General features: G+C 43.9%; 1 protein-coding gene across 1 annotated transcript; it reads right to left on the bottom strand.

The window, feature by feature from the left end:
* Positions 1 to 1080: 1080 nt before the first annotated feature.
* On the bottom strand, positions 1081 to 24544 carry LOC118389908 (ceramide synthase-like). Its single transcript, XM_035779874.2, has 5 exons — positions 23906 to 24544; positions 13256 to 13342; positions 5994 to 6213; positions 4087 to 4182; positions 1081 to 1870 (listed from the first exon to the last, which is right to left on the bottom strand). Exons 1-5 carry the CDS (start codon positions 24025 to 24027, stop codon positions 1526 to 1528), a joined length of 870 nt encoding a protein of 289 aa, XP_035635767.1. The 5' UTR covers positions 24028 to 24544; the 3' UTR covers positions 1081 to 1525.
* Between the last annotated feature and the right edge of the window lie 1089 nt (positions 24545 to 25633).

Here is a 25633-nt window from a genome sequence, read left to right as displayed (position 1 = left end):
ACCCGGGACTAAACTACCTACCCCTTTCCTTCTAATGCCGCTACAGCGCTCCCAGAGAAGTCCAAAGATGGTGAATAAATGAAGATAGTTCACTCAGGCCGTTTACCATATCATTTTTTTTCCAGTTCAGGTGTACTTAAGGGGGTGGCTCTCCCATAGACACCAATGTAATAGCAGCTGGGTCTGGTCTACCTCGTTCATGGACTTCCATTGAAACAGAAAAAATGAGGGAGTGGGATATCTCGCTTGCTCTTCCATCTCTGAGAAGTCCTGCGTGTGTAAACATACGGACTAAACTTTTGCTAAGCCTTCCCCTTTAGGCAGGTAGGTCACAGCGCATAATATAGGCTCCTCCCCCTCTCCTGGGAGGGGTGGAGCTTGTGATGCCCCACCCCCTGCGTGATACTGAGGGGTGGGGCTGATAGACTTACTATAAACAGACGCAGCAGGGCAGCACACAGAACTCTGTTGGGCCATAAACAACAAAGGAGGAAGACGGGAGCGCTGCAGGTGCACCGATTGGCCAGCGGCAGCAGCCATAGAGACAGGCTAATGAGGAGAAAGGACAATGGGAGGTGTCAAAATGGATAAAGGAGTGTGGGGTTCCACAATCCAATCACATTAAATGGTTTTTTTTGTGTAGCTATGCTGGTGCAAAGAGCTTGGAGCAAACATTTTTACTTCATTGTCTCCTTCAAATGTGGATGCTGACACCCGTACCTAGCTTAGTCTATCCCATCCCACCCCTCCAACCCACCCCTTGTCCCTCCACCCAGCCTTGCCACTATTTCTATCTGCATGCCGAGCCCCCTACCCGCTTCTCCTCCTTTCCCTCCGGTCTTTTAAAGATCAGGACTGGGTGGGTGGACAAACAATTCATAAAATGGGGATCTTCAAAACTTGACACTTAAAAATCATTGACACCAAATAGAACAAATCAATCAATTCTACAGACACATTCATCTACACTGTAACAGACCCTCCAATCAGCAGATCTAGTAATAGAGGGGGGGGCGAGGCTGGGGGAGTGACTCAATACTGCACAGGTCACGTAATATGGGGGAAGAAGCAAGACCCCCCATCAAAAAAAGCCAGGAGTTCCATTCTCAGTCTTCTTCATATCCTTTTCGGAAACTCCACTGTAACACTCCAAATATAACCCATGTCCAGTCCCTATAATCCAGAAAGAGGGGGGTGGGGGGGTAGGAACCCCAAAAAATATCTAAGGGGGGGTCAAAAATCATCATCAGTATCGCTTGGACTGGGCATGGGTGGAAGAGCAGTAGCTAGTGTAATCATAGTAGTAACGATAGTAGTAGAAGTAGTGATAATAGTAGTAGTAGTAGTAGTTGTTTTGGGGAGACTGTGGTAAGTAGCCATAGTGCCTTTGCAGTAGTAGTAGTAGTAGTAAGTAGTAAATAGTAGTCAATGGTGGTTCGTTTTTGTGTGACTCGAGCGCAGGTAGAGTAGAGAGAACAAGAAAGATCCGAGAGAGCGCAATGATGACAGCGTGAGCTCTCCAGCTCTAATGGTCTCCCTTGGGTTGGTTGTCCGTGAGGGAGGGGCTAGGTGGGGTCAGGGGGGAGGAGTCCTGGCTGCCGGCAGCAGCGGTGGCGTGACGCTGGCGCTGGTAGAGCCGCCAGCCCTTGCGGCAAAGCAGCACGAACCAGTAGACCTGCGGCGCCAGGATGCATAAGTTGCCAAGGTTGACCGACAGCGTCAGATGGAACGGCACGCCGTAGATCGGGATGCCGTAGTGGCGGCCGTAGACCCAGTACATGTAGGGAAAAAGGGCAATTCGACACAGGAAGAAGCTGAGCAGCACCATGCCCCCATTGGCCTTGTGGACCCAACAGTCCTGCAGACCCAGCTATGACAAACAAGAGGAGAGAAGGGAAGGATGTGTTGGGAAAATATTCAAAAGAGACAAAAAGAGAGAAAAGAGGTCAATATATGGTCAAACAGTGTTGAAATTCTAAGTGAGCAGAACATAAAGTGGGTTGGAATACCTGGGCCTGTTCAAATACTTTGAAAATGCATTCTTCCTTCCTTCCTTCCTCCTTTCCATGATGAAATTACTGATCTGACACGACCGAACTGGTGAACTCTATGATGTGGTGCCCATGCATAATGATAGATCAGTTGATACACCATTACAGGAAGGGAAGGAGGCATTCTAACAGGGCCCACAAGTGACAGTGGCTCTGCAGTACCCAACCAGTCCACCAGAGGGAGCTGTGAGTAAAGACAGAGAGCGGCCCCAAAGATTTTTATAACTAAACCAAGATAGCCCACAGCCTGCCGTTTACAATGGGAAAGAATGAGACATAGTGGGCAAAACAAGCATGGAGGGGGGCAGAGCCAAGCACAAGCTAGCGATATCCTATTGGTGTGTTCTAGCATAATCTGCATAATTCCGTTAGGGAACGCCTACTCTGTGAAATGCACCTGTGCAATAACTCAATTTGCTTTTGCACTCCTTCTAAACAATGCACATTTTTCAAACTTTTGCAAAGGCTTAAGTTTACAAACCTAGTCCACTCTGTTTATAACAGATTCTAGTTTTGGGAACAGCAAACTGTATTGAGATCAAATGTTTCATTGATGAGAAAATGTGCAGAATTTCATCCAAAATCCATCTCCTTCCATCTTCTCCAACTGCCGGCCACTGGGCTTCCTCTTCTCACTACCATATGGAACACCAACCGGATGCTTCACATTTAAACATCCAGTGAAATATCTGTCTCATTGTTCTATCTGTGGCGGGCGGCCCTACAGACTGAAGAGACAGATGTCAGCAGAAAGGGAGCTGGAGGCCAAGAGGACTGCCTGCTCACTGCTCTGCTTTTTTTGTGATACACACATACCAAAAGTGTACATTTAGTACATTCACTACATGACCAAAAGTATATGGACACCTGCTCGTCGAACATCTCATTGGGCATGAATATGGAGTTGGTCCCCCCCTTTGCTGCTATAACAGCCTCCACTCTTCTGGGAAGGCTTTCCATTAAATGTTGGAACATTGCTGCGGGGACTTGCTTCCGTTCAGCCACAAGAGCATTATTGAGATTGGGCATTGATGTTGGGTGATTAGGCCTTGCTAGCAGTCGGGGTTCCAATTCATCCCAACGATGTTTGATGGGATTGAAGTCAGGGATCTGTGCAGGCAAGTCAAGTTCTTCCACACCGATCACGACAAACCATTTCTTTATGGATCTCGTTTGGTGTACGCGTGCATTGTCCTGCTGAAAAAAACATTACCACAAAGTTGAAAGCACAGAATCGTCTAGAATGTAATTGTATGCTCTAGCGTTAAGATTTCCGTTCACTGGAACTAAGGGGCCTAGGCCGAACCATGAAAAACAGCCCCAGACCATTATTCCTCATCCACCAAACTTTACAGTTGGCAGTATGCATTCGGGCAGATAGCGTTCTCCTAGCATCCGCGAAACCCAGATTCGTCTGTCGGACTGCCAGATGGTGAAGCATGATTCATCACTCCAGAGAACGCTTTTCCACTGCTCCAGAGTCCAATGGCGGCGAGCTTTACACCACTCCAGCCGACGCTTGGCATTGCGCATGGTGATCTTAAGGCTTGTGTGCGGCTGCTCGGCCATGGAGACCCATTTTATGAAGCTCCCTACAACAGCTCTTGTGCTGACGTTGCTTTCAGAGGCAGTTTGGAACTCGGTAGTAAGTGTTGCAACCAAGAACAGATTATTTTTACACCCGTTCTGTGAGCTTGTGTGGCCTACCATTTGAGCGGTTGTTGCTCTTAGACATTTCTACTTCACAATAACAACACTTACAGTTGACCGGTGCAGCTCTAGCAAAGCAGAAATTTGACAAACTGACTTGTTGGAAAGGTGGCATCCTATGACGGTGACATGTTGAAAGTCACTGAGATCTTCAGTAAGGCCATTCTACAGCCAATGTTTGTCAATGGAGATTTCATGCCTGTGTGCTTGTTTTTATACACTTGTCAGCAACGGGTGTGGCTGAAATAGCCGAATTCACTAATTTGAAGGGTGTCTCATACTTGTGTGTATATAGCGTATCTATACATTGTTAGGTGTGTGTCACCTGGATGAGGATCTTCCCTAAGGAGACGAAGGGCGTGCTGAGCTCTGTGAGAAACAGGCAGCCAATGAAGTAGTCTCCCTGGTCCCTCCTGAAGAACTGAAAAGGCACAGGGAGGGAGATGACACACCGTTACTACAGTCTGATACAAGACCACACACACACACACACAAACCCCCCAGGAACAGAAAGGACTTGAGGAATGGATTGTCCCTATGGCTGCATACAAAAACAGGAGTCAGGACCCGGCTCAATAACACCAACAAGGCCACAAACCAACAGAGAAGAGAAACCAGGCCCAGAAACTCCAATAAGAAACACTCGTATTTCATTGTAAAAGGTTTCTGTTGAGTACACTAATGAATACGAGCCAGACTTATGCCATGAGCCCAGTCAGTATGGGAAGAGAATGGATCACTATGAGTAAACATAAGGAGGAGTGTATTGATGGAAGCTGCAGACAAGGATGCCAAACAGAGAGGGCTCTGTGTGTGTTTTGTGTGTGTGTGTTAGATATGGCTGTGCGTGTGCGTGTCTGTGTGTGTGTGTGAGACATAGCTGTGTGTGTGTGTGTGTGTGTGTGTGTGTGTGTGTGTGTGTGTGTGTGTGTGTGTGATGATGAATAAATCAGTAGCATGCGGGTGCAAAGGGTAAGACACAAACTCTGCCATCTGCCCAATGGAAGGATGACCTGCAGCACACACTGCTGCTATGTAACACTACACCTACCTACCTACCCGCTGGACCAGGCCTCTGTGTGTGAGTGTGTGTAATACATGTCAGTGTGTGTTACCTGCGTGTGTGGGAGGGGAACAAAGCCGGGAGTGAGGGGAGAGGAGGAAGAGAGGAGGATTACAGTAGCTGGAGCCTGAATAATGGAGGGGGGTAAGGTGATCTCATATCACCATTGACAGCCACTGCAAACACAGGGGTCAGGTTTCCAATGCACCTGGCCTCCTCGCTACATGAAATGGAAGCTAACACGATCTGTGTGTGTGTGTGTGTCTGTGTAGGTAGGTTCACTGTTGATTACTGTATTATGCACTCATCTGTCGTTATGCGGCCATTAGCTAGCGTTCGACTGAAAATGCTGTGGAGGGGAAGACTGAAGACGGCAAACTAATAGAAGGAAAATATCAGCTAGTATCTCTTGTATCATTGTCAAAGCACTTGTCAAATAGGGTTAGTGCCATATCTCTCTTAGCCTCTCCCTCCATCATTCACTCATCCCTTTTCTCTCCCCTCTTTTGACCCTCCCTCTCATCAATGTCAGGAAGCAGAATGGTCAACGGGGTATCCCTGTCTTCCCCCTTCCTTCCCTCCCTCTCTCTATATTCTCTCTCACCAGACTGATGAGCAGCACAATGGTCAGAAGGCCCATGTCACTTTATCACTCACTCACCCTCCTCTCATCTCCCTCCCCTCCTCCTCTCCCACGTCTCCCCTCCTCTCCCACGTCTCCCCTCCTCCTCTCCCACGTCTCTCCTCCTCCTCTCGTCAGTGGCAGGCAGCAGAATGTTCAGCAGGGCATTAAAATCTCCCCTGTTTTTCTGGCCTCAGAGAGAGTCTGTGTGTGTGTGTGTTACTGACCAGGGTGATGGTCAGAGACAGGGACAAGAGAGGCATGAGACTGAGGCCAGAGAGTCTGTGTGTGTGTGCGTGTGTGTGTGTGTGTCTGTGTCTATGTGTGATTTGTCAAATAAAATATAAAAACAAAAGAACACGATCAATATGATTCCCTTCTTTGTAATTTTTGTTAATTGCAAATGTACATGATGATTTTTATTATTGGACACGTTCAGTGTGTGATTTATTTTGTGTGTGTGTGTGATTTTGTGTGTGTGTGTGTGTGTGTGTGTGTGTGTGTGTGTGTGTGTGTGTGTGTGTGTGTGTGTGTGTGTGTTACTGACCAGGGTGACGGGCAGCAAGATGGTGAGCAGGGCGATGTGGTGGAGCACCAGTAGGAACTCGCGGCGGACAAACGAGTTGACCGTGGTCAGCGAGTGCTCCTTGTACTCCTCGTGGCCCTTGACCCGGAAGCGGTAGTAGTGGCTTAGGTACATGGCATAGATATCGTATGTCATGTAGGGCACGCCGTACCAGATGACAAAGTAGGTGGCCAGCCAGTACCTGAGAGAGAGGGAGGGAAACAAGCGTTTCTTATTGGACGCGTTCAGGTTAGTCCCTCCCCGTTTTGGCTGTTTGCTTGTGTTTGGTTCCTAGTGAATACAACCCAAGGTCATGTTCATTAGTGACTTCAGATTGTCCCTCCGCATTATGGCCCTTTTGGTTCCGTATGTTCCTCGTGATTAAGACCTAGTATGGGTGTGTTCATTGATGTGAAAAGTTCAGGGTATCGTAAAATGGATAGAATAGTATGAATAGTGAATAGTGCTGATTTGACATACAATATCAATAATAACACAATACATTTCTATCTGAATGTTCTGTAATGTTGTATACTCCAAAACAGGCCCCAGGTAGCCTCGCGGTTAAGAGCTTTGGGCCAGTGACCGAAAGGTGAAACTCCAGCCCGCAAGGTGGAAAAATCTGCCGTTCTGCCCTTGAGCAAGGCAGGCTTGGGCGGTATACCGTATACCGGGGTATTTGGAAAAATCTATGGGATGGTTTTTAAACACCGTCAAAACTATTTAAGTTTGTCAAAATATTTGAATATTTGTAGTTACTTTTTAAGCTAATAACTGCAGTCAACTTGTGCTATATGTTAGGAGTTAAAGCATTGTGTTCCTCATTTCACCTGTCACATTACTTTACATTATGAAGCTTACCGTAGTTCCCCAGAACAGTTAAGACAGTCACGTATGTAAAAAGCACAACAGGAGAAAGTTGGAGCTGGCGTTCTACATATGCAATCCACTACTACATGTTAGCCATCAGCTATCTAATAATGGCTTTCTGACAGAAGTCAAAGAGCTCTGGATGAGTTCTGTACAGTTGTCATTTTTTCCCTGTGTTGCTATTAGCATTTTCTTCCTATCCTCCATTCTTCTCCCCTCTGCTCAGTGTACACATGCTGCTCTTCCTTCAAAGAAGCATGCATCAAAACTTTATTCATTTGTACAATTTATCTCATTCACTTTTGCTTGTAACATGTCCACTCACCGAAAATTACATTCGGTAGCTACTTGCTATGCTTATATAACTTTATGATCTGGATTTGCATGTCTTTGCAATTAGTTTGTTTGTTTTCGCTTTTTAGCATTTAGCTAACAGCGTCTATGTGATTTTGCTATTAGTTTGTGCAATTTTTTTCAGGATTCTGGTAAAAGAGGCCCAATGGGATTTATTTGCTTCTTTAGTGCCCCCTTGTGTGCTATGCCGGTAATACTGTAAATCCCGGGATGAGAGAAGGTCGGTATGACTATAGGAAAATCGGTATACCACCAAAGCCTATAGTTTACCCCCAACAACAACTGCTCCCGGGTGCCGATGATGTGGACGTCGAATAACGCAGCCCCCTGCACCTCTCCGATTCAGAGGTGCTGGATTAAATGTGGAAGACACATTTTGGTTGAATGCATTCAGTTGTGTATTGCCTTTCCATTTCCCAGATTCTTTCTGTGTGTATGGGGAGTGAGAAGTCTTGAGGAAGTTTCATCCTGTGTTTCTGTTGATACAGCATTACACATTTTCCTGCGAAACTCATATGAGCAAGCAAGCACTCTCAGACACATGAGTGATCATGTACACAACAACAGGGCTATACAGGCAGCTAAGCTTATGGTGCAACTGTAATAAAGAAATGAAGAGCTTGGGAGTGAGCAGCACAGGAGCAGACTGCCCCTAATAAAAGCAGATTGCTACTGGTTCATATCATGACCGGCCAGAACAGCGTTGGTGACCTTTGACCCCCTCAGTAGATTCAACCTTCACCCTGTATTATAAGGTCACCAGACAGCCATGATGGCTTAACATGCCAGGAAGTGCTTAGGGTAAACTGGGTAGTAAAGCTAGTGAGTTTCTCTTGGTCCCAGAGTGGCTCAGTTGGTAAGAGAAGTGTGAGCCAAGTGGGCAAAAAAGTTTGTGGGTTCAATTCCCTCAGGGATCACATACATACAGTACCAGTCAAATGTTTGTACATACCTACTCATTCAAGTTTTTTTTCTTTGTTACTATTTGCTACATTGTAGTAATGAAGACATCAAAACTATGAAATAACACATATGGAATCATGTAGTAACCAAAAAAGTGTTAAACAAATCAAAATATATTTTATATTTGAGATTCTTCAAAATAAACAACCTTTGCCTTGATGATAGCTTTGCACACTCTTGGAATTCTCTCAACCAGCTTCATGAGGTAGTCACCTGGAATGCATTTCAATTAACAGGTGTGCTTTGTTAAAAATGTATTTGTGGAATTTCTTTCCTTCTTAATGCGTTAATGCGTTTGAGCCAATCAGTTGTGTTGTGACAATGTAGGGGTGGTATAAAGAAGATAGCCCTATTTGGTAAAAGTCCAAGTCCATATTATGGCAAGAACAGCTAAAATAAGCAAAGAGAAATGACAGTCCATCATTACATTAAGACATGAAGGTCAGTCAATGTGGAACATTTTAAGAACTTTGAAAGCTCCTTCAAGTGCAGTCGCAAAAACCATCAAGCGCTATAATGAAATTGTCTCTCATGAGGAAAGGAAGACCTACATTTACCTCTGCTGCAAAGGATAAGTTCATTAGAGTTACCAACCTCAGAAATTGCAGCCCAAATAAATGCTTCAGAGTTCAAGCAACAGACACATCTCAACATCAACTGTTCAGAGAATACTGTGTAATTAAAGCCCTCGTGGTCGATTAACAGCAAAGAAACCACTACTAAAGGACACCAATAAGAAGAAGCGATTTGCTTGGGCCAAGGAAAACAAGCAATGGACATTAGACTGGTGGAAATCTGTCCCTTGGTCTGATGAGTCAAAATTTGAGATTTCTGTTTCTAACCACTGTCTTTGTAAGACGCAGAGTAGGTGAACGGATGATCTCCGCATGTGTAGTTCCCACCATGAAGTATGGAGGAGGTGTGGGGTGCTTTGCTGGTCAGACTGTCTGTGATTTATTTAGAATTCAAGGCACACTTGAAGCATGGCTACCACAGCATTCTCCATACCATCTGGTGTGCGCTTAGTGGGACTATCATTTGTTATATATATTTAAAGTAGTGTCCTTTTAAAAAATAATAATACTTTGCCTTGGACCATTTTGTATTGGTACAAATATAGCTAGGACAATGACCCAACACACCTCCAGACTGTGTAAGGACTATTTGACCAAGAAGGAGTGCTCCATCAGATGACCTGGCCTCCACAATCACCCAACCTCAACCCAATTGAGATGGTTAATGATGAGTTGGACCGCAGAGTGAAGGATAAGCAGCCAACAAGTGCTCAGCATATGTGGGAACTCCTTCAAGACCGTTGGAAAAGCATTCCAGGTGAAGCTGGTTGAGAGAATGCCAAGAGCATTCAAAGCTGTCTTCGAGGCAAAGGGTGGCTACTTTGAAGTATCTCAAATATATTTTGATTTGTTTAATACTTTTTTTTGGTTACTACATGATTCCATATGTGTTATTTCATAGTTTTGATGTCTTCACTATTATTCTACAATGTAGAAAATAATCAAAATAATGAAAAACCCTTGAATGAGTAGGTGTGTCCAAACTTTTGACTGGTACTGTTACAAAATATTTATTCAGTGAATTCACTGTACTGTAAGTTTATTTGGATAAAAGTGTCTGTTTAGTGTTTGTGGCAATTATTTTATAACATTAACTTCAGCTATATGTAGGAATGTAGCAATGTATAGACTGAAACACGACACACCACGTAGAACAATTAGCTCAGTTGATTAGAGCACATTAGTTGTTGTTACTAACCCTCTGCTGGTCCCTCCCATGCCAGCAATGAGTCTATTGGAAGAAGAGTGTGAGTGTGTGTGTGTGTGTGTGTGTGTGTGTGTGTGTGTGTGTGTGTGTGTGTGTGTGTGTGTGTGTGTGTGTGTGTGCGCCCTGCCTGCCTGCCTAAGCTAAATGACAAGGATAACACAAACAGTCTATCCTCCTTGCACCGTGGCTGTGTGTGTTGCAATGTTACAGGCTGGCGACTCGCGCGCCTGCTCTGCGCTATGCTGTTGGGGAATTAAGCCCAGGGGGGTGGGGGGGGGATTAGCAGAGCACTGATGCTGGGTTAGGTCAGGAGGAAGAAAGGACATAGCACTGACTGAGGCTGGGCCATGGTCAGAGGCATCCCGGGCTATGGCAACTGACTGGCTGGATTACACTGACTATTAGCATTAGCAGTAGTGTTAGTATTAGCCAAGCAGCACTTCTCAAGCCAAGATAGAGAGAGATACAGGGATAAGGATCCTAAGCTACACTAGCCCACACAGCAACCTGCTACTTGCAGACTGAGCATATGGCCATCTGACCGAGATACATTATTAGCATCAGCTAGGTAGCACTGGCCAGGTCAAGGATACGGATAGTAAGCTAAAGCTATGCTGTTGACTGCCACTGACTGACTGAGCAGATCTGACTCAGGATAGAGGGGTTCAGGGCCTAAATGAACCTTTTGGTCCACCAGCCACTGTGGCAGGTAGATAAAAAAATATTCCAGCCACTCAGATGTTTAACTAGCCAAAATATTGTTGCTCCATAATTATATCACAAAAACACAAACAGATGCTTCGTAATGTTTCTAAAACAATAAATGTATTAGTAAGAGGTCATGTGGTATATTGCTCAATTTCCTTGAAAAATAATTGTGACCGGTGTCTATTAACGAAAATATCAGAGAAAAAATGTTCAGCTGTTCCTTTAAGGGCTGGATGTTATTGTGGTATCGGGCCACTCAGTCCTGTCATGCTTGTCTGGGAGTGTGAGATTTGGAATCTGACTAGGGCGTCTCTTCGCTATCAGTTGAAGCAGCAGACAAACTAACGTTGAATAACAACCGAGCTTGTGAAAAAAAAACAATGCAAATGGCCAAGAACCACGAGGACAGCCTCACTTTGTAGACTTTTGAGTAAATTAGACCAACTGTTATGCCTGTGTGCAGAGCCTACAAAAATGAATCTATCAGCACTTCACTCATTGCGCACAGTTCCCCTGCCAGGCAGTGTTTCTGTGTGAGGTGAAATAATGGGATTTATATTTATTTTGTGCAATCAGCAGCTATAAAACAAAACAGCAGAAATACTCATGCGCTCATACTTGACTTTTGACAATTTTATTTGAGAATGTAATGCTATCATTACTGTAATGCTATTACTAGCCTGTTCAACCTCTCTTTCGTATCATCTGAGATTCACAAAAATTGTAAAGCTGCCGCGATCATCCCCCTCTTCAAAAGGGGGAGACACTCATGACCCAAACTGCTACAGACCTATATCTATCCTACCCTGCCTTTCTAAGGTCTTCGAAAGTCAAGTTAACAAACAGATTACCGACCATTTCGAATCCCACCATACCTTCTCTACTATGCAATTTATGCAACATTCTTATCAACATTCTTATCAAATGACTGCCTCACCTGGTTCACCAACTACTTCTCTGATAGAGTTCAGTGTGTCAAATCGAAGGGCCTGTCTGGACCTCTCTATAGGGGTGCCACAGGGTTCAATTCTCGGGCCGACTCTCTTCTCTGTATACATCAATGATGTTTATTCATTTGTTTCTGTACAGCACTTTGAGATATCAGCTGATGTACGAAGGGCTATATAAATACATTTGATTTGATTTTATGTCGCTCTTGCTTCTGGTGATTCTCTGATCCACTTCTACGCAGACGATACCATTCTGTATACTTCTGGCCCTTCTTTGGATACTGTGTTAATGAACCTCCAGGCGAGCTTCAATGCCATACAACACTCCTTCCGTGGCCTCCATCTGCTCTTAAATGCAAGTAAACTAAATGCATGCTCTTCAACCGATCGCTGCCCGCACATGCCCACACGTCCAACATCACTACTTTGGATGGTTCTGACTTAGAATATGTGGACAACTACAAATACCTAGGTGTCTGGTTAGACTGTGAACTCCCCTTCCAGACTCACATTAAGCATCTCCAATCCAAAATTAAATCTAGAATCGGCTTCCTATTTCGCAACAAAGCATCCTTCACTCATGCTGCCAAACTTACCCTCGTAAAACTGACCACCCTACTGATCCTCGACTTTGGCGATGTCATCTACAAAATAGCCTCCAACACTCTACTCAACAAATTGGATGCAGTCTATCACAGTGCCATCCGTTTTGTCACCAAAGCCCCATATACTACCCACCATTGCGACCTGTACACTCTCGTTGGCTGGCCCTCGCTTCATACTCGTCGCCAAACCCACTGGCTCCAGGTCATCTACAAGTCTCTGCTAGGTAAAGCCCCACCTTATCTCAGCTCGCTGGTCACCATAGCAGCACCCACACGTAGCACACGTTCCAGCAGGTATATCTCACTAGTCACCCCCAAAGCCAATTCCTACTTTGGTCGCCTTTCCTTACAGTTCTCTGCTGCCAATGACTGGAACGAACTGCAAAAATCACTGAAGCTGGAGTCTCATATCTCCCTCACTAGCTTTAAGCACCAGCTGGCAGAGCAGCTCACAGATCACTGCACCTGTACATAGCCCATCTGTAATATAGCCCATCCAACTACCTCATCCCCATACTGTATTTATTTATCTTGCTCCTTTGCACCCCAAAGGTATCTCTACTTGCACATTCATCTTCTGCACATCAATCACTCCAGTGTTTAATTGATGTGTTGTAATTACTTCGCCACCATGGCCTATTTATTGCCTTACCTCCCTTATCTTACCTCATTTGCACACACTGTAAATATATTTTTTCCTACTGTATTATTGACTGTAAGCTTGTTTATTCCATGTGTAAATCTGTGTTGCTGTATGTGTCAAACTGCTTTGCTTTATTCTTGGCCAGGTCGCAGTTGTAAATGAGAACTTGTTCTCAACTAGCCTACCTGGTTAAATAAACGTGAAATAAATACATTTAATTAAATCACTGTAGAGCCCTGCAAACTGACCACCTGCCAACGTGGCTGGTGAAATAGACATTCTTACCTGCCAATACCTAAATCTACCCGCATTTGGCGGGTGGGGGTTGTTAATTTTGTGCTTGTTCCAGTCTGTGAGTGGCTGTCCTACCTGTCAGTCATGACGTTACCGCTGCACGCCGACACCACGATGACTCCCGCCGTGGTGGCCATGATGGCGTGGATGGAGGACACCAGCCTGAGAAAAAGGAGAGAAATGTTTCACAAACACGCAATTAAGACAACTAGAAATGTGAAGTTTCAGGAGAAACCGTCGGTTCACTACTATAATTACCAGCTTGCATTAATAATACCAGTTGCATTAATAATAACAGTTAGCAGAATGTCAATGACCAGAAACAGTATTTACAGGCAATACAATCATATGAAAAGCTGTCAACTTTTTTATCAATGTATGTTAGATTTCAAGAAGAGACAAGAAAATCATAGGGAGAGCAGAACTAGACAGCATCATCATACTCTCCATTTTCTAAAGGAAGTATGTCGCTTCACAAGTTGCAAATAGACAGAGTCTAATTTTTCTTCAGGCAAATTAAGGATGTAAGCATTTTACCCAGGGTAGGCTACTCCATATCCTGTCTCACAAGCATTTATTATGGCAGGCTAATAGAAAGTCCATTTTATCAGTTTACTGTTTCATTTGGTCTTGAACTGCAAACTTTTATTAACTACGTTATTGATTGGGGTGCAATTCACATGTAGCATAATGGGGTACTCAGTTTCATTGTAGTTTCACTTCTCCCTTTCTTTCTGGACCTGCCTTCATTGAAACTGTTTGCACCCCATGTCTGTAATGTGGGATGTCAGGCAAAATGTCAGCAATTGGCTCACATTCACAGGTGTTGCAACAAATGAAGAATTTTTTTTTTTTTTTTAGTTTTCCATTTTATTTTATAGTTTTCCAATTATAATTCAAACTCACATTCTGAATTGGGTGACCTCAGTTCGAATTGACCCCAACCGTACAAATCTTTTGACCCAATCTTTAGACAAAAGCTAAACCAGACAATCATTTCTTAGAGGACACCGATTGTACAGGCTACTTTCTAGACCTGGGGGTCCGCAAAGGTACTGCAGGGGGACCACGGCCAGGTCAGTGCATTCGGAAAGTATTTAGAATCTTGGCTTTTTCCACTTTGTTACGTTACAGCCTTGTTCAAAATGGATTCAATTGTTTATTTTCCTCATCAATCTGCACACAACACCCCATAATGAAAAACATTTTTTTATTTTGCACATTTATAACAACATTTTTTTGAAATATCACATCTACATGAGTATTCAGACCCTTGTTGAAGCACCTTTGGCAGCGATTACAGCCTCGCGACTTCTTGGGTATGACGCTACAAGCTTGGCACGCCTGTATTTGGGGTGTTTCTCCCATTCTTCTCTGCAGATCCCCTTAAGCTCTGTCAGGTTGGATGGGGAGCGTCGCTGCACAGCTATTTTCAGGTCTCCCTGGCTGGGCCACTCAAGGACATGAAGTGAATTGTCCCGAAGCGACTCCTGCGTTGTCTTGGCTGTTTGCTTAGGGTTGTTGTCCTGTTGGAAGGTGAACCTTGCCCTAGTCTGAGGTCCTGAGCACTCTGGAGCAGGTTGTCATCAAGAATCTCTGTACTTTGCTCCGTTCGTCTTTCCCTCGATCCTGACTAGTCTCCCAGTCCCTACTGCTGAAAAACTTTCCCACAGCATGATGCTGCCAACACCATGCTTCTCCATAGGGATGGTGCCAGGTTTCCTCCAGACGTGACACTTGGCATTCAGGCCAAAGAGTGGTTTCATCAGACCAGAGAATCTTGTCTCTCATAGTGTGAGAGACCTTCAGATGCCTTTTGGCAAACTCCAAGCAGGCTGTCATGTGCCTTTTACTGAGGTGTTGCTTCTGTCTGGCCACTCTACCATAAAGGCCTGATTGGTGGAGTGCTGCAGAGATGGCACCACTATGGGCCCTAGTCAAAAGTAGTACACTATAGGGAATAGCGTGCAATTTCAGACACCGCAATGGAGTTCCCCTTTAAAATGTGGAAAAATGGCTTGTTCAACCAGGCACTTCCACCTCCCAGCTTAGTTTGACAGATCTTGGCACCTCTGGCAATAAGCAGCTCTGAAATATTACGGAAATCTCATTAATTCGCCCTTACCACAGCCACTCGCTATTTACGCCTTTTATGCATTGCACGATTTCCAAATGATTAAACGGGTGATTCTATTTAGCAGTACAATGGAGTCTCTCAGTCCAGGCTAGGTCAGAGGGAGGGAGGGAGAGAGAAGGCACACACACACAGAGCTGTTTCCTCCGGAGGCCCGCCACCCTTCTCCTCGGCAACGCAGGCTGTCGTGATGACGACAGTGGTTATGTGACCCTACAAGCCCGTAGCTGGATAAGACTACCAACCTCCCCTCCTCCCTTTCACCATCCCCCCCTGCCTTCCTCCACCCCAACTGCCCTCCATACACCCCCCCCTGTTTTTACCTCCACGCCTCACTGCCTCCTCGGGCTGCACACTCTGTCACGAGACCTAGATTTTCAAAACCCACAATTGTGTCCTCCCTTTAAAGGCCTTGAGGGGGAAGAGAGGGAGGTGGGTTGCCATGTTTTGTCATGTTTCCCTTTCTTCCCTAACCGTGGCTTCCTTTTCCCAGAACAGAGTCGGTCGGTCTTCCTTTTCTTTCTTTATGGCTACTGTGTGTGGCAGGGCCACGTTTTGAAGACTACCCTCTCGCTCTCTCTCCCTTCTGCCCTCTCTGAGTCAGGAGCAGTGTTTTTCTCCTCCTATGGTTAATGGTGTGTGTAATTTAGAGCAGCACAGTGCACTGGTGCCTGCCCGGGCCGACCGGGAAAAGAGTGCAGAGTGAGAGGAAAAGAGCAAACAGAGCAACACTCATTAACTTCTTGGTGACTAGGGGGCAGTACTGAGTATCTTGAATGAATAAGGTGCCCAGAGTAAACTGCCTGCTACTCAGCCATAAAATCTATAATATGCATATAATTAGTATGTTTGGATAGAAAACACTCTGACGTTTCTAAAACTGTTTGAATGATGTCTGTGAGTATAACAGAACTCATATGGCAGGCGAAAACTGGAGAAAAAATCCAACCAGGAAGTGGGAAATCTGAGGTTGGTCATTTTTCATCTCATTCCCTATTGAAGATACAGTGGGATATTGGTCATGTTGTACTTCCTAAGGCATCCACTAGATGTCAACAGTCTTTAGAAACTTGTTTGAGGCTTCTTCTGTAAATGAGGGGCTCATAAGGGCTCTTTGAGTCAGTGGTGGAAATAGACAACAGGTGGAAATTATAGGCAATTAGCAAGACACCCCCAATAAAGGAGTGGTTCTGCAGGTGGTGACCACAGACCACTTCTCAGTTCCTATGCTTCCTGGCTGATGTTTTGGTCACTTTTGAATGCTGGCGGTGCTTTCACTCTAGTGGTAGCATGAGACGGAGTCTACAACCCACACAAGTGGCTCAGGTAGTGCAGCTCATCCAGGATGGCACATCAATGCGAGCTGTGGCAAGAAGGTTTGCTGTGTCTGTCAGCGTAGTGTCCAGAGTATGGAGGCGCTACCAGGAGACAGGCCAGTACATCAGGAGACGTGGAGGAGGCCGTAGGAGGGCAACAACCGCCTTTGTGCAAGGAGGAGCAGGAGGAGCACTGCCAGAGCCCTGCAAAATGACCTCCAGCAGGCCACAAATGTGCATGTGTCTGCTCAAATGGTCAGAAACAGACTCCATGAGGGTGGTGTGAGGGCCCAACGTCCACAGGTGGGGGTTGTGCTTACAGCCCAACACTGTGCAGGACGTTTGGCATTTGCCAGAGAACACCAAGATTGGCCAAAGCCCTTGCTTGGAACTCTACTTCGCCAGACTGCCAAGAACCCTGACCTCATTCAGGCCAAGGTGGCGAGACAGTAGTGATGACACCATAGGCCTTGTTGATCTCTGCACCAGACAGGATGCTCTTGCCAGCATACTTGGGGACCTACATGTACGCTGCGGCATGTATGGGCTTCAGGCAGAAGTCTTCACACTTTTTGATGCATTTCAGAACTGTAGTTTCCTCTGCTTGGAGCAACAGTGAAGTGGGCAGGACGGATTTCTTCTCTTATATCTGCAAGCAGAGTCTGAACTAGAGGTCGATCGATTAATCAGCATTTTTGGACACATTATGGCCGATTACATTGCATTCCATGAGGAAATTGCGTGGCAGGCTGACCACCTGAGACGTGAGTGCAGCAAGGATCCACGGTAAGTTGCTAGCTAGCATTAAACTATATGATTTGATAATTGATAGAGCAGTCTGAGCGGTGGTAAGGGGCAGCAGGTTCGTAAGCATTCATTCAAACGATACTGTGTTTGTCAGCAGCTCTTAGCAGTGCTTGATTCACATGCTGTTAATGACTTCAAGCCTATCAACTCCTGAGATTAGGCTGACAATACTAAAGTGCCTATTAGAACATCCAATTGTCAAAGGTATATGAAATACAATGGTATAGAGAGAAATAGTCGACGCGTCATAATTCCTATAATAACTACAACCTAAAACTTAACTGGGAATATTGAAGAACTGGGAATATTCAACCACCAGCTTTCATATGTTCTCATGTTCTGAGCAAGGAACTTAAACGTTAGCTTTTTTACATGGCACATATTGCACTTTTACTTTCTTCTCCATTACTGTGTTTTTGCATTATTTAAACCAAATTGAACATGTTCCATTATTTATTTGAGACTAAATATATTTTATTTATGTTTATATTAAGTTTAAAGTGTTCATTGTTCATTTCGTATTGTTGTAATTGTCATTATTACAAATAATATATATAAATAATAATTAAAATGTTTTAAAAATATCATCCGATGAATCAGTATTGGCATTTTTTGGTCCTGGAATAATTGGTATCGGCGTTGAAAAATCATAATCGTTCGACCTCTAGTCTGAACATCAGACAGGATGGCATTGTGTCCCTCAATCCGTGCAATGGCTACTGCTATAGGTTTCAGGAGTTTCAGGCTGATTTCCACTCTCTCCCAAAATACATCATCCAGGAGAATCCTCTTGATGTGGCTGTCCATATCAGCAGACTGTGATATGGCCATTTCTTGGAGAGACTCCTTCCCCTCCAGGAGACTGTCAAACATAATGACAACACCACCCCAACGAGTGTTGTTGGGCAGCTTCAATGTGGTGCACTTATTCTTCTCACTGTGCTTGGTGAGGTAGATTGCTGCTATAACTTGATGACCCTTCACATACCTAACCATTTCCTTGGCTCTCTTGTTTTCAGTGCCATTATGTCCTTGAGGAGCAGATTCAATTCATGAGCAGCACAGCCAATGGGTGTGATGTGAGGGTAGGACTCCTCAACTTCAAACCAAGCAGCCTTCATGTTTGTAGCATTGTCTGTCACCAGTGCAAATACTTTCTGTGGTCCAAGGACAATGACGACTGCCTTCAGCTCATCTACAATATAGAGACCGGTGTGTCTGTTGTCCCTTGTGTCTGTGCTCTTATAGAATACTGGTTGAGGGGTGGAGATGATGTAGTTAATTATTCCTTGCCCACGAACGTTCGACCACCCATCAGAGATGAATGCAATACAGTCTGCTTTCTCTATGATTTGCTTGACCTTCACTTGAACTCTGTTGAACTCTGCATCCAGCAAATGAGTAGATAAAGCATGTCTGGTTGGAGGGGTGTGTGCTGGGCGAAGAACATTCAGAAATCTTGTCCAATACACATTGCCTATGAGCATCAGAGGTGAACCAGTTGCATATACAGCTCGAGCAAGACATTCATCAGCATTTCTCTGACTATGATCCTCCATTGAGTCAAAAAAAACTTCTGATTCCAGGAGAACCATGAGCTGTTGCTATCGATAAAGTGTCTGATTCATAATTTTCACCTCGAATAGAAGTAGAGGGACTTTTGTCAGAGGTTGCTTGTTGTGAGTGCTGAGGGAACTTTATGCACTTGGCCAGATGATTCTGCATCTTTGTTGCATTCTTCACATATGATTTGGCACAGCATTTGCAAATGTACACAGCTTTTCCTTCTACATTAGCGGCAGTAAATGTCTCCACACATCAGATAGTGCCCGTGGCATTTTCCTGTAAAGATTAGGGGGAAAAAAAATACAATTCCATGTACAGATAAATAGTTAAGCAGTTAGATTAAACAACTCCTTTGTAAGATACATGTTTCATTTTAAAACATTTATGTAAACAGGTGAATTAACACTCAGTTAGCAGTTTCAAGCAAGCTAAAAATCCACATGATAGCAAAAACTAACTAGCAGAAATTGTTAACAAGTTAGAAATGATTTAAACACACTTTGCCTTAGGCTACTATTTATTAGTTAACAAAGTATCATGTATGTCCCATAAAATATATTCACCCCACCCAATATTGTAATCAAAACTTACCAGAAAGCATGTAGGCCTTGGCTCAGACAGTGTGGTAGTGTGGGCTCTATAGCATCTCATTAGTGTGTAAGATCTTGAGAATCAGCTGTACATGTGATGGAAGAGCGCACTACACATGTGATGGAAGAATGTACTGTGTATGCAGAGGATTGTAATTCCATTGAATTGGGGATAATGTAACCAAAATATGCCACAAGACCTAGAATTACCTTGTGTATCCCACAAAAAACATTCACTGTTATAAGCTAGCTTTTTTGATGAATTTAAGCAATATTCCCCAAATTCCCGAGCTTAACTTCCCATGGACAATTTCTGATTTTCTTTTTTAAATTTACCAGAAAGTTTCCTACCCTTTGCAACCCTACATGTGACTAATACAATTTGATTTGACATCTTGTAATGAATAATGTGGATATTGAGCAAGTTGAGGAGACTAAACTGCTTGGAGTAACTCAGGATTGTAAACTGCCATGGTCAAAACATACTGAAACAACAGTAGCAAGGATGGGGAGAAGTCTGTCTATAATAAAGCGATGCTCTGCCTTCTTAACAGCACTAACAAGGCAGGTCCTACAGGCCCTAGTTTTGTCGCACCAGGACTACTGTTCAGTCGTGTGGTCAGGTGCCACAAAAAGGACTTAGGAAATTTGCAATTGGCTCAGAACAGGGCAGCACGGCTGGCCCTTGGATGTACACAGAGAGCTAACAATAATATGCATGTCAATCTCTCCTGGCTGAAAGTGGAAGAGAGTTTGACTTCTTCACTACTTGTATTTGTGAGAGGTATTGACATGTTGAATGCACCGAGCTGTATGTTTTAACTACTGGCAGCTCGGACACCCATGCATACCCCACAAGACATGCCACCAGAGGTCTCTTCACAGTCCCCAAATCCAGAACAGAAAGTGGGGGGTGCACAGTACTACATAGAGCCATGGCTACACGGAACTCTATTCCACATCAAGTAACTCATGCAAGAAGTAAAATTGTATTTAAAAAACCTTACAGAACAGCAGGGACAGTGAAGCCACACAAACAAAGACACATGCATTCAAACACACAATAACAAACACACTATACACACACATGTACACATGGATTTTGTGTTACAGATGCTAGTGGTAGTAGAGTAGAGGCCTGAGGGCACACACTTAATATGTTGTGAAATCTGTTATGGATGTATTGTAATGTTTTTAAAATGTATAACTGCCTTAATTTTGCTGGACCCCAGGACCCCATCCATGGAAATTACTGGTACAAGAAAAATATGGTGGAAACTCCCTCTAGCATAGAATCATGCTTTAATTGTAAGTGGAGTACACAAGTCAAGTGCACACTTCAGGAAAATGTGGGATGCAGCCACACATTGAAAACTGACATTCACATAATAGCAGAAATGGGGCAGCTGAAAACCTTCTGGTGCAACGCTGTGACCATGTCTGTCTCCATCACTGTGGAGGAAACTATTCTCCAATCCAGATAAACTCAGTTCTTTTTAAACTGGGGCAAGGTCATGTCTTGCCTATAGGTACCCTGATGCTGGTGTATCATTGTGCCAAAAAATATCAAATGTGGAAATGGCCACATACAGCATGATTTTCAGTTGGTTGGAGGAGCATGGGGCTCAAAATAGCTGAGCTGTGGGTTTGATTTAGGTATTGTATTAGCCAAATATAACCTAATGAATAAATGTCATAACAATATGTTTCTTTGGATTAAATTAGGCCTATATTACTACTGTGTTGGCCAATAGCCACATTCAATGACTATAGTAGGCTATATACACGGAGTGTGCAAAACATTAGAAACACATTCCTAATATTGAGTTGCACCCCCTTTTGTGCTCAGAACAGTCTAAATTTGCCAGGGCATGGACTCCACAAGGTGTAGAAAGTGTTCCACAGAGATGCTGGCCATGTTGACTCTAATGCTTCCCACAGTTGTGTCAAGCTGGCTGGATGTCCTTTGGGTGGTAGACCATTCTTGATACACACGGGAAACTGTTAAGCGTGGAAAACCCAGAAGCATTGCAGTTCTTGACACAAACCAGTGTGCCCAGCACCTACTACTATACCCCATTCAAAGACACCTAAATATTTTGTCTTGCCCATTCACCCTCTGAATAGCACACATGCACAATCCATGTCTCAATTGTCTCAAGGCTTAAAAATCCTTATTTAACCTGTCCCCTCCCCTTCTACACTGATTGAAATGGATTTAACAAGTGACATAAAAAAAGGGATCATAGCTTTCACCTGGATTCACCTGGTCTGTCATGGAAAGAGCAGGTGTTCTTAATGTTTTATATACACACAGGCCAGTTTATTAGGTACACCACCCAGTTCATGACAATGGATCGCATGTGGCATTCGCATGCTATATAAAGCAAGCAGACAGGCATCGAGGCATTGTTACTGTTCAATTGAACTCTAGAATGGGAAAAACTAGTGACTTAAGCGACTTTGAGAGTGGTATGATGGTCGGTGCCAGGAACGCCAGATCCAGTGTCTAGGGTAAACAGAGAATGGTGCGACTAGGGTTGCACATGTTGGGGAATATTCTACGGTGGAAACTTTCCGTGGGAATTAATGGAAATATATGCAAAATAATATTAAGTCCATTTAAATGTAGATGTTTTTTGCTTTGGATATATAGTTGAAGTCAGAAGTTTTTATTTATTTAACCTTTATTTAACCAGGTAAGGTAGTTGAGAACAAGTTCTCATTTACAACTACGACCTGGCCAACATAAAGCAAAGCAGTGCGACACAAACAACATCACAGAGTTACACATGGAATAAACTAGCTTACAGTCAATAACACAATAGAAAAAAATAAAGTCTATATACAGTGTGTGCAAATGGCGTGAGGTAAGGCAAAGAAAATAGGCCATAGTAGCGAAGTAATTACAATTGAGCAACTTAAAAATCTGCCGTTTCCAGCTACAAAGTAATTTATAACATTAACAATGTCTACACTGTATTTCTGATCAATTTTATGCTATTTTAATGGACTTTTGCTTTTCTTTCAAAAACAAGGACATTTCTAAGTGACCCCAAACTTTTGAACGGTAGTGTATATATATTGAAATGTATGTTTCATTGGATAAGCGTGTTGACATAATTACCATATTATAATTAATATGAGGCCTAGATTATTACATAAAGCATGGATTCGAACAGTGTGGGTACATGGGAATTAATGATCTGATGTTCTGTCATGGTGGTTGGTGGGCCTTGAACCCACCTGTAGGGGTGGCAGGTAGCCTAGTGGTTAGAGCGTTGGACTTGTGACTGAAAGGTTGCAAGATCTAATCCCTGCGCTGACAGTGTTAAAATCAGTCTGGATTTGAACCAGGTTGTCTGTAGTGACGCCTTTAGCACTGAGATGCAGTGTCGGTAAAACACATCACTGGCTAAAATACCGCTAGAGATAGAACAACTCAAGCATCACATGCTGCAGCTTATCCAGACGACTGACCCACTGGCAATTCTAACAGGCAGGTAAAATAAATACAACACATACAGTTGCTGGCCAACAGATCGGAAAACAAAACTTATCCTATAGCGGTATTGCAGACAGACAACGTCCAAATTAATCTAAAGAAAACAACATCAACACACGGGCTGTGTGACAATGTAGCAAACTGGAGAGGCATTCAAACGGAGTTTACCGGGCTACTGAGAATGTAGCCCCTGGGGCATCCACACGTATCCAAAAAAAAAAGATGTTTTTTTTCCCGTTAACGGGAAATTATTACAGAATTGATAAGAGCGTTATTAAAACCAAGCGATCCGCTCAGTATAGTTCAGCACTTAACATTGCATAACGCAGTAGCCACCACAGCGCTGGAGGTTGGCGGGGATTATCAACTGGAGTGACATGGTTCCCAACTAGAGTGACAGGGTTCAAATGAACATTGAATTGACCCTTGCGCATGTGAGTGCATAATTTTGACCAAAACGGAGCAATATTCCCAAGGTGTTAGTTATTATGTTGTAATTCACTGGGTTAGCCACCGTTATAATAACGCTACTAACGCTACCTACAATAAGATTTGAGTACGACATGGCCATTAAGACAAATCAAATTTACAAACAAATAATATCTAACAGAATAATATATTTTAGCGCTGTTTGAAAGAGCAAATGTGGCTAATTCGTTTAAAACCTTGTGCCAAGCTCAAGACTCAAGTTGTTTTATCAGCTTGCACGACCGTGCTAGCCAGCTAGCTAGCTAGCATAGCCTTAGGGCCAGCTACTGCTTGTCCAGGGTTAAACATATACCATAAAGAAAGGAAATTAATAATTACCTCTCGCTGACCAGTACAACGTCGGCATCGGTCCACTGTTTGAAAATGGAAGGGAGTACTCTCCGAAAGATGAAGAAGAGACCGGGAAAAACTACGACGCCGCAAGCCAGCACTTGCAACATCCTTGCGTTGCACTTGTCCTGCTATCAAGCTAGCGACCTATCTATTATTATAATTTGGTTCGAGGGCTACTAAATGTATTTTACACACCGTGTTTTACACCGGTGACTGGGATTCGCCGTGTTTTCTAGACTGCATTGGTGCTCACGCCACAAGATCCAGTCACCGGTGACCGCTGCGTTTTTTCCCTTGCCTCAGCAGCACCACACTGTACCGTTACACAAAAACTAGCGGTGAAGGTACCCGGTGATTGATTGGTCTTCACTCCTGCCCTGGCGCAAAGCCGGTAACGTTAGCCAACACGCTAACTACATGCCGCGGAATACACTTTAATTACGAGGTTTGAGATTATTCAACCAGCAAAAACATGCGCCCGGTAGTCCACGATGAATATCATAAATATGTGAATTAAACCGCGGAAAGGCAAGGTTCGACCTATACTTCTTCGAGATGGGGTGCTATGCTGCTAACCATCAACGACTCGACAAGCGCTTTTATGCCTGACGGTGCAGACCCTACACACAGTGGACTGCAAGGTGCATTCCGCAAGACAGCGCCATCTAGGCAGCAGCGGACCTGTGCTGCATACCGTTACAGAACCCTGATTATTCTGAATGTAGCTGTTTTAGAAGCCAACGCTTACTAGTCTCCACTAGAACACTGCATTAGACTATGCACTATTATAAAAGCATGCATTTTCTTTAAAAACACTCTATTTATATGTATCACAAAAGAGAAGTAGAAATATAAATATTCACCACATTTGTATGTATTTTCTGTATATGTATTGATGTAATGTGCATGCTATTTCTAATCACCTTAAACGCTGTATAAAACATATAAGTATCAAAAGAGCTCTGTCAATGTTGTATTTGCTCCACATTCTGTATAAGTACAGTACCTTCGTAAAGTATTCAGACCCCTTGACCTTTTCCACATTTTGTTACGTTACAGCCTTATTCTAAAAATTAATAAATTGTTTACATTTGGGGAGTGTCTTCCATTCTTCTCTGCAGATCCTCTCAAGCTCTGTCAGAATGGATGGGGAGCGTCGCTGCAAAGCTATTTTCAGGTCTCTCCAAGAAATATTAGATTGGGTTCAAGTCCGGCCTCTGGCTGGGCCATTTGAGGACATTCAGAGACATGTCCCAAAGCCACTCTTGCATTGTGTGCTTAGCGTTGTTGTTGTGTTGGAAGGTGAACCTTCGCCCCAGTCAGGTCCTGAGCGCTCTGGAGCAGGTTTCCATCAAAGATCTCTGTGTACTTTGCTCCGTTCATCTTTCCCTCGATCCTATCTAGTCTCAAAGAGTTCTATCTTGGTTTCATCAGACAAGGGAATCTTGTTTATCATGGTCTGAGAGCGCTTTAGGTGCCTTTTGGCAAACTCCAAGTGACCTGTTTTGTGCCTTTTGCTGAGGAGTGGCTTCTGTCTGGCCACTCTACAATAAAGGCCTGATTGGTGGAGTGCTGCAGAGATGGTTGTCCTTCTGGAAGGTTCTCCCATCACCACAGAGGAACTCTAGAGCTCTGTCAGAGTGACCATCGGGTTCTTGATCACCTCCCTGACCAAGGCCCTTCTCCCCGATTGCTCAGTTTGGCCGGATGGCC

The sequence above is a fragment of the Oncorhynchus keta genome, chromosome 11 (genome assembly GCF_023373465.1).
Source record: "Oncorhynchus keta strain PuntledgeMale-10-30-2019 chromosome 11, Oket_V2, whole genome shotgun sequence".
Taxonomy (NCBI): domain Eukaryota; kingdom Metazoa; phylum Chordata; class Actinopteri; order Salmoniformes; family Salmonidae; genus Oncorhynchus; species Oncorhynchus keta.
Note: the sequence above shows the minus strand (reverse complement) of the source record. Positions and strands in the feature narration are given on the sequence as shown.

Excerpts from the sequence above, each read along its gene's own strand:
- LOC118389908 (XM_035779874.2), bottom strand. The coding sequence starts at position 24,027 with ATGTTGCAAGTGCTGGCTTGCGGCGTCGTAGTTTTTCCCGGTCTCTTC. Across the intron at positions 4,183-5,993 it reads TCTTGCTGCCCGTCACCCTG|TTCTTCAGGAGGGACCAGGG; the intron begins GTCAGTAACACA and ends GTGCCTTTTCAG. Across the intron at positions 1,871-4,086 it reads TAGGGAAGATCCTCATCCAG|CTGGGTCTGCAGGACTGTTG; the intron begins GTGACACACACC and ends TGTTTGTCATAG.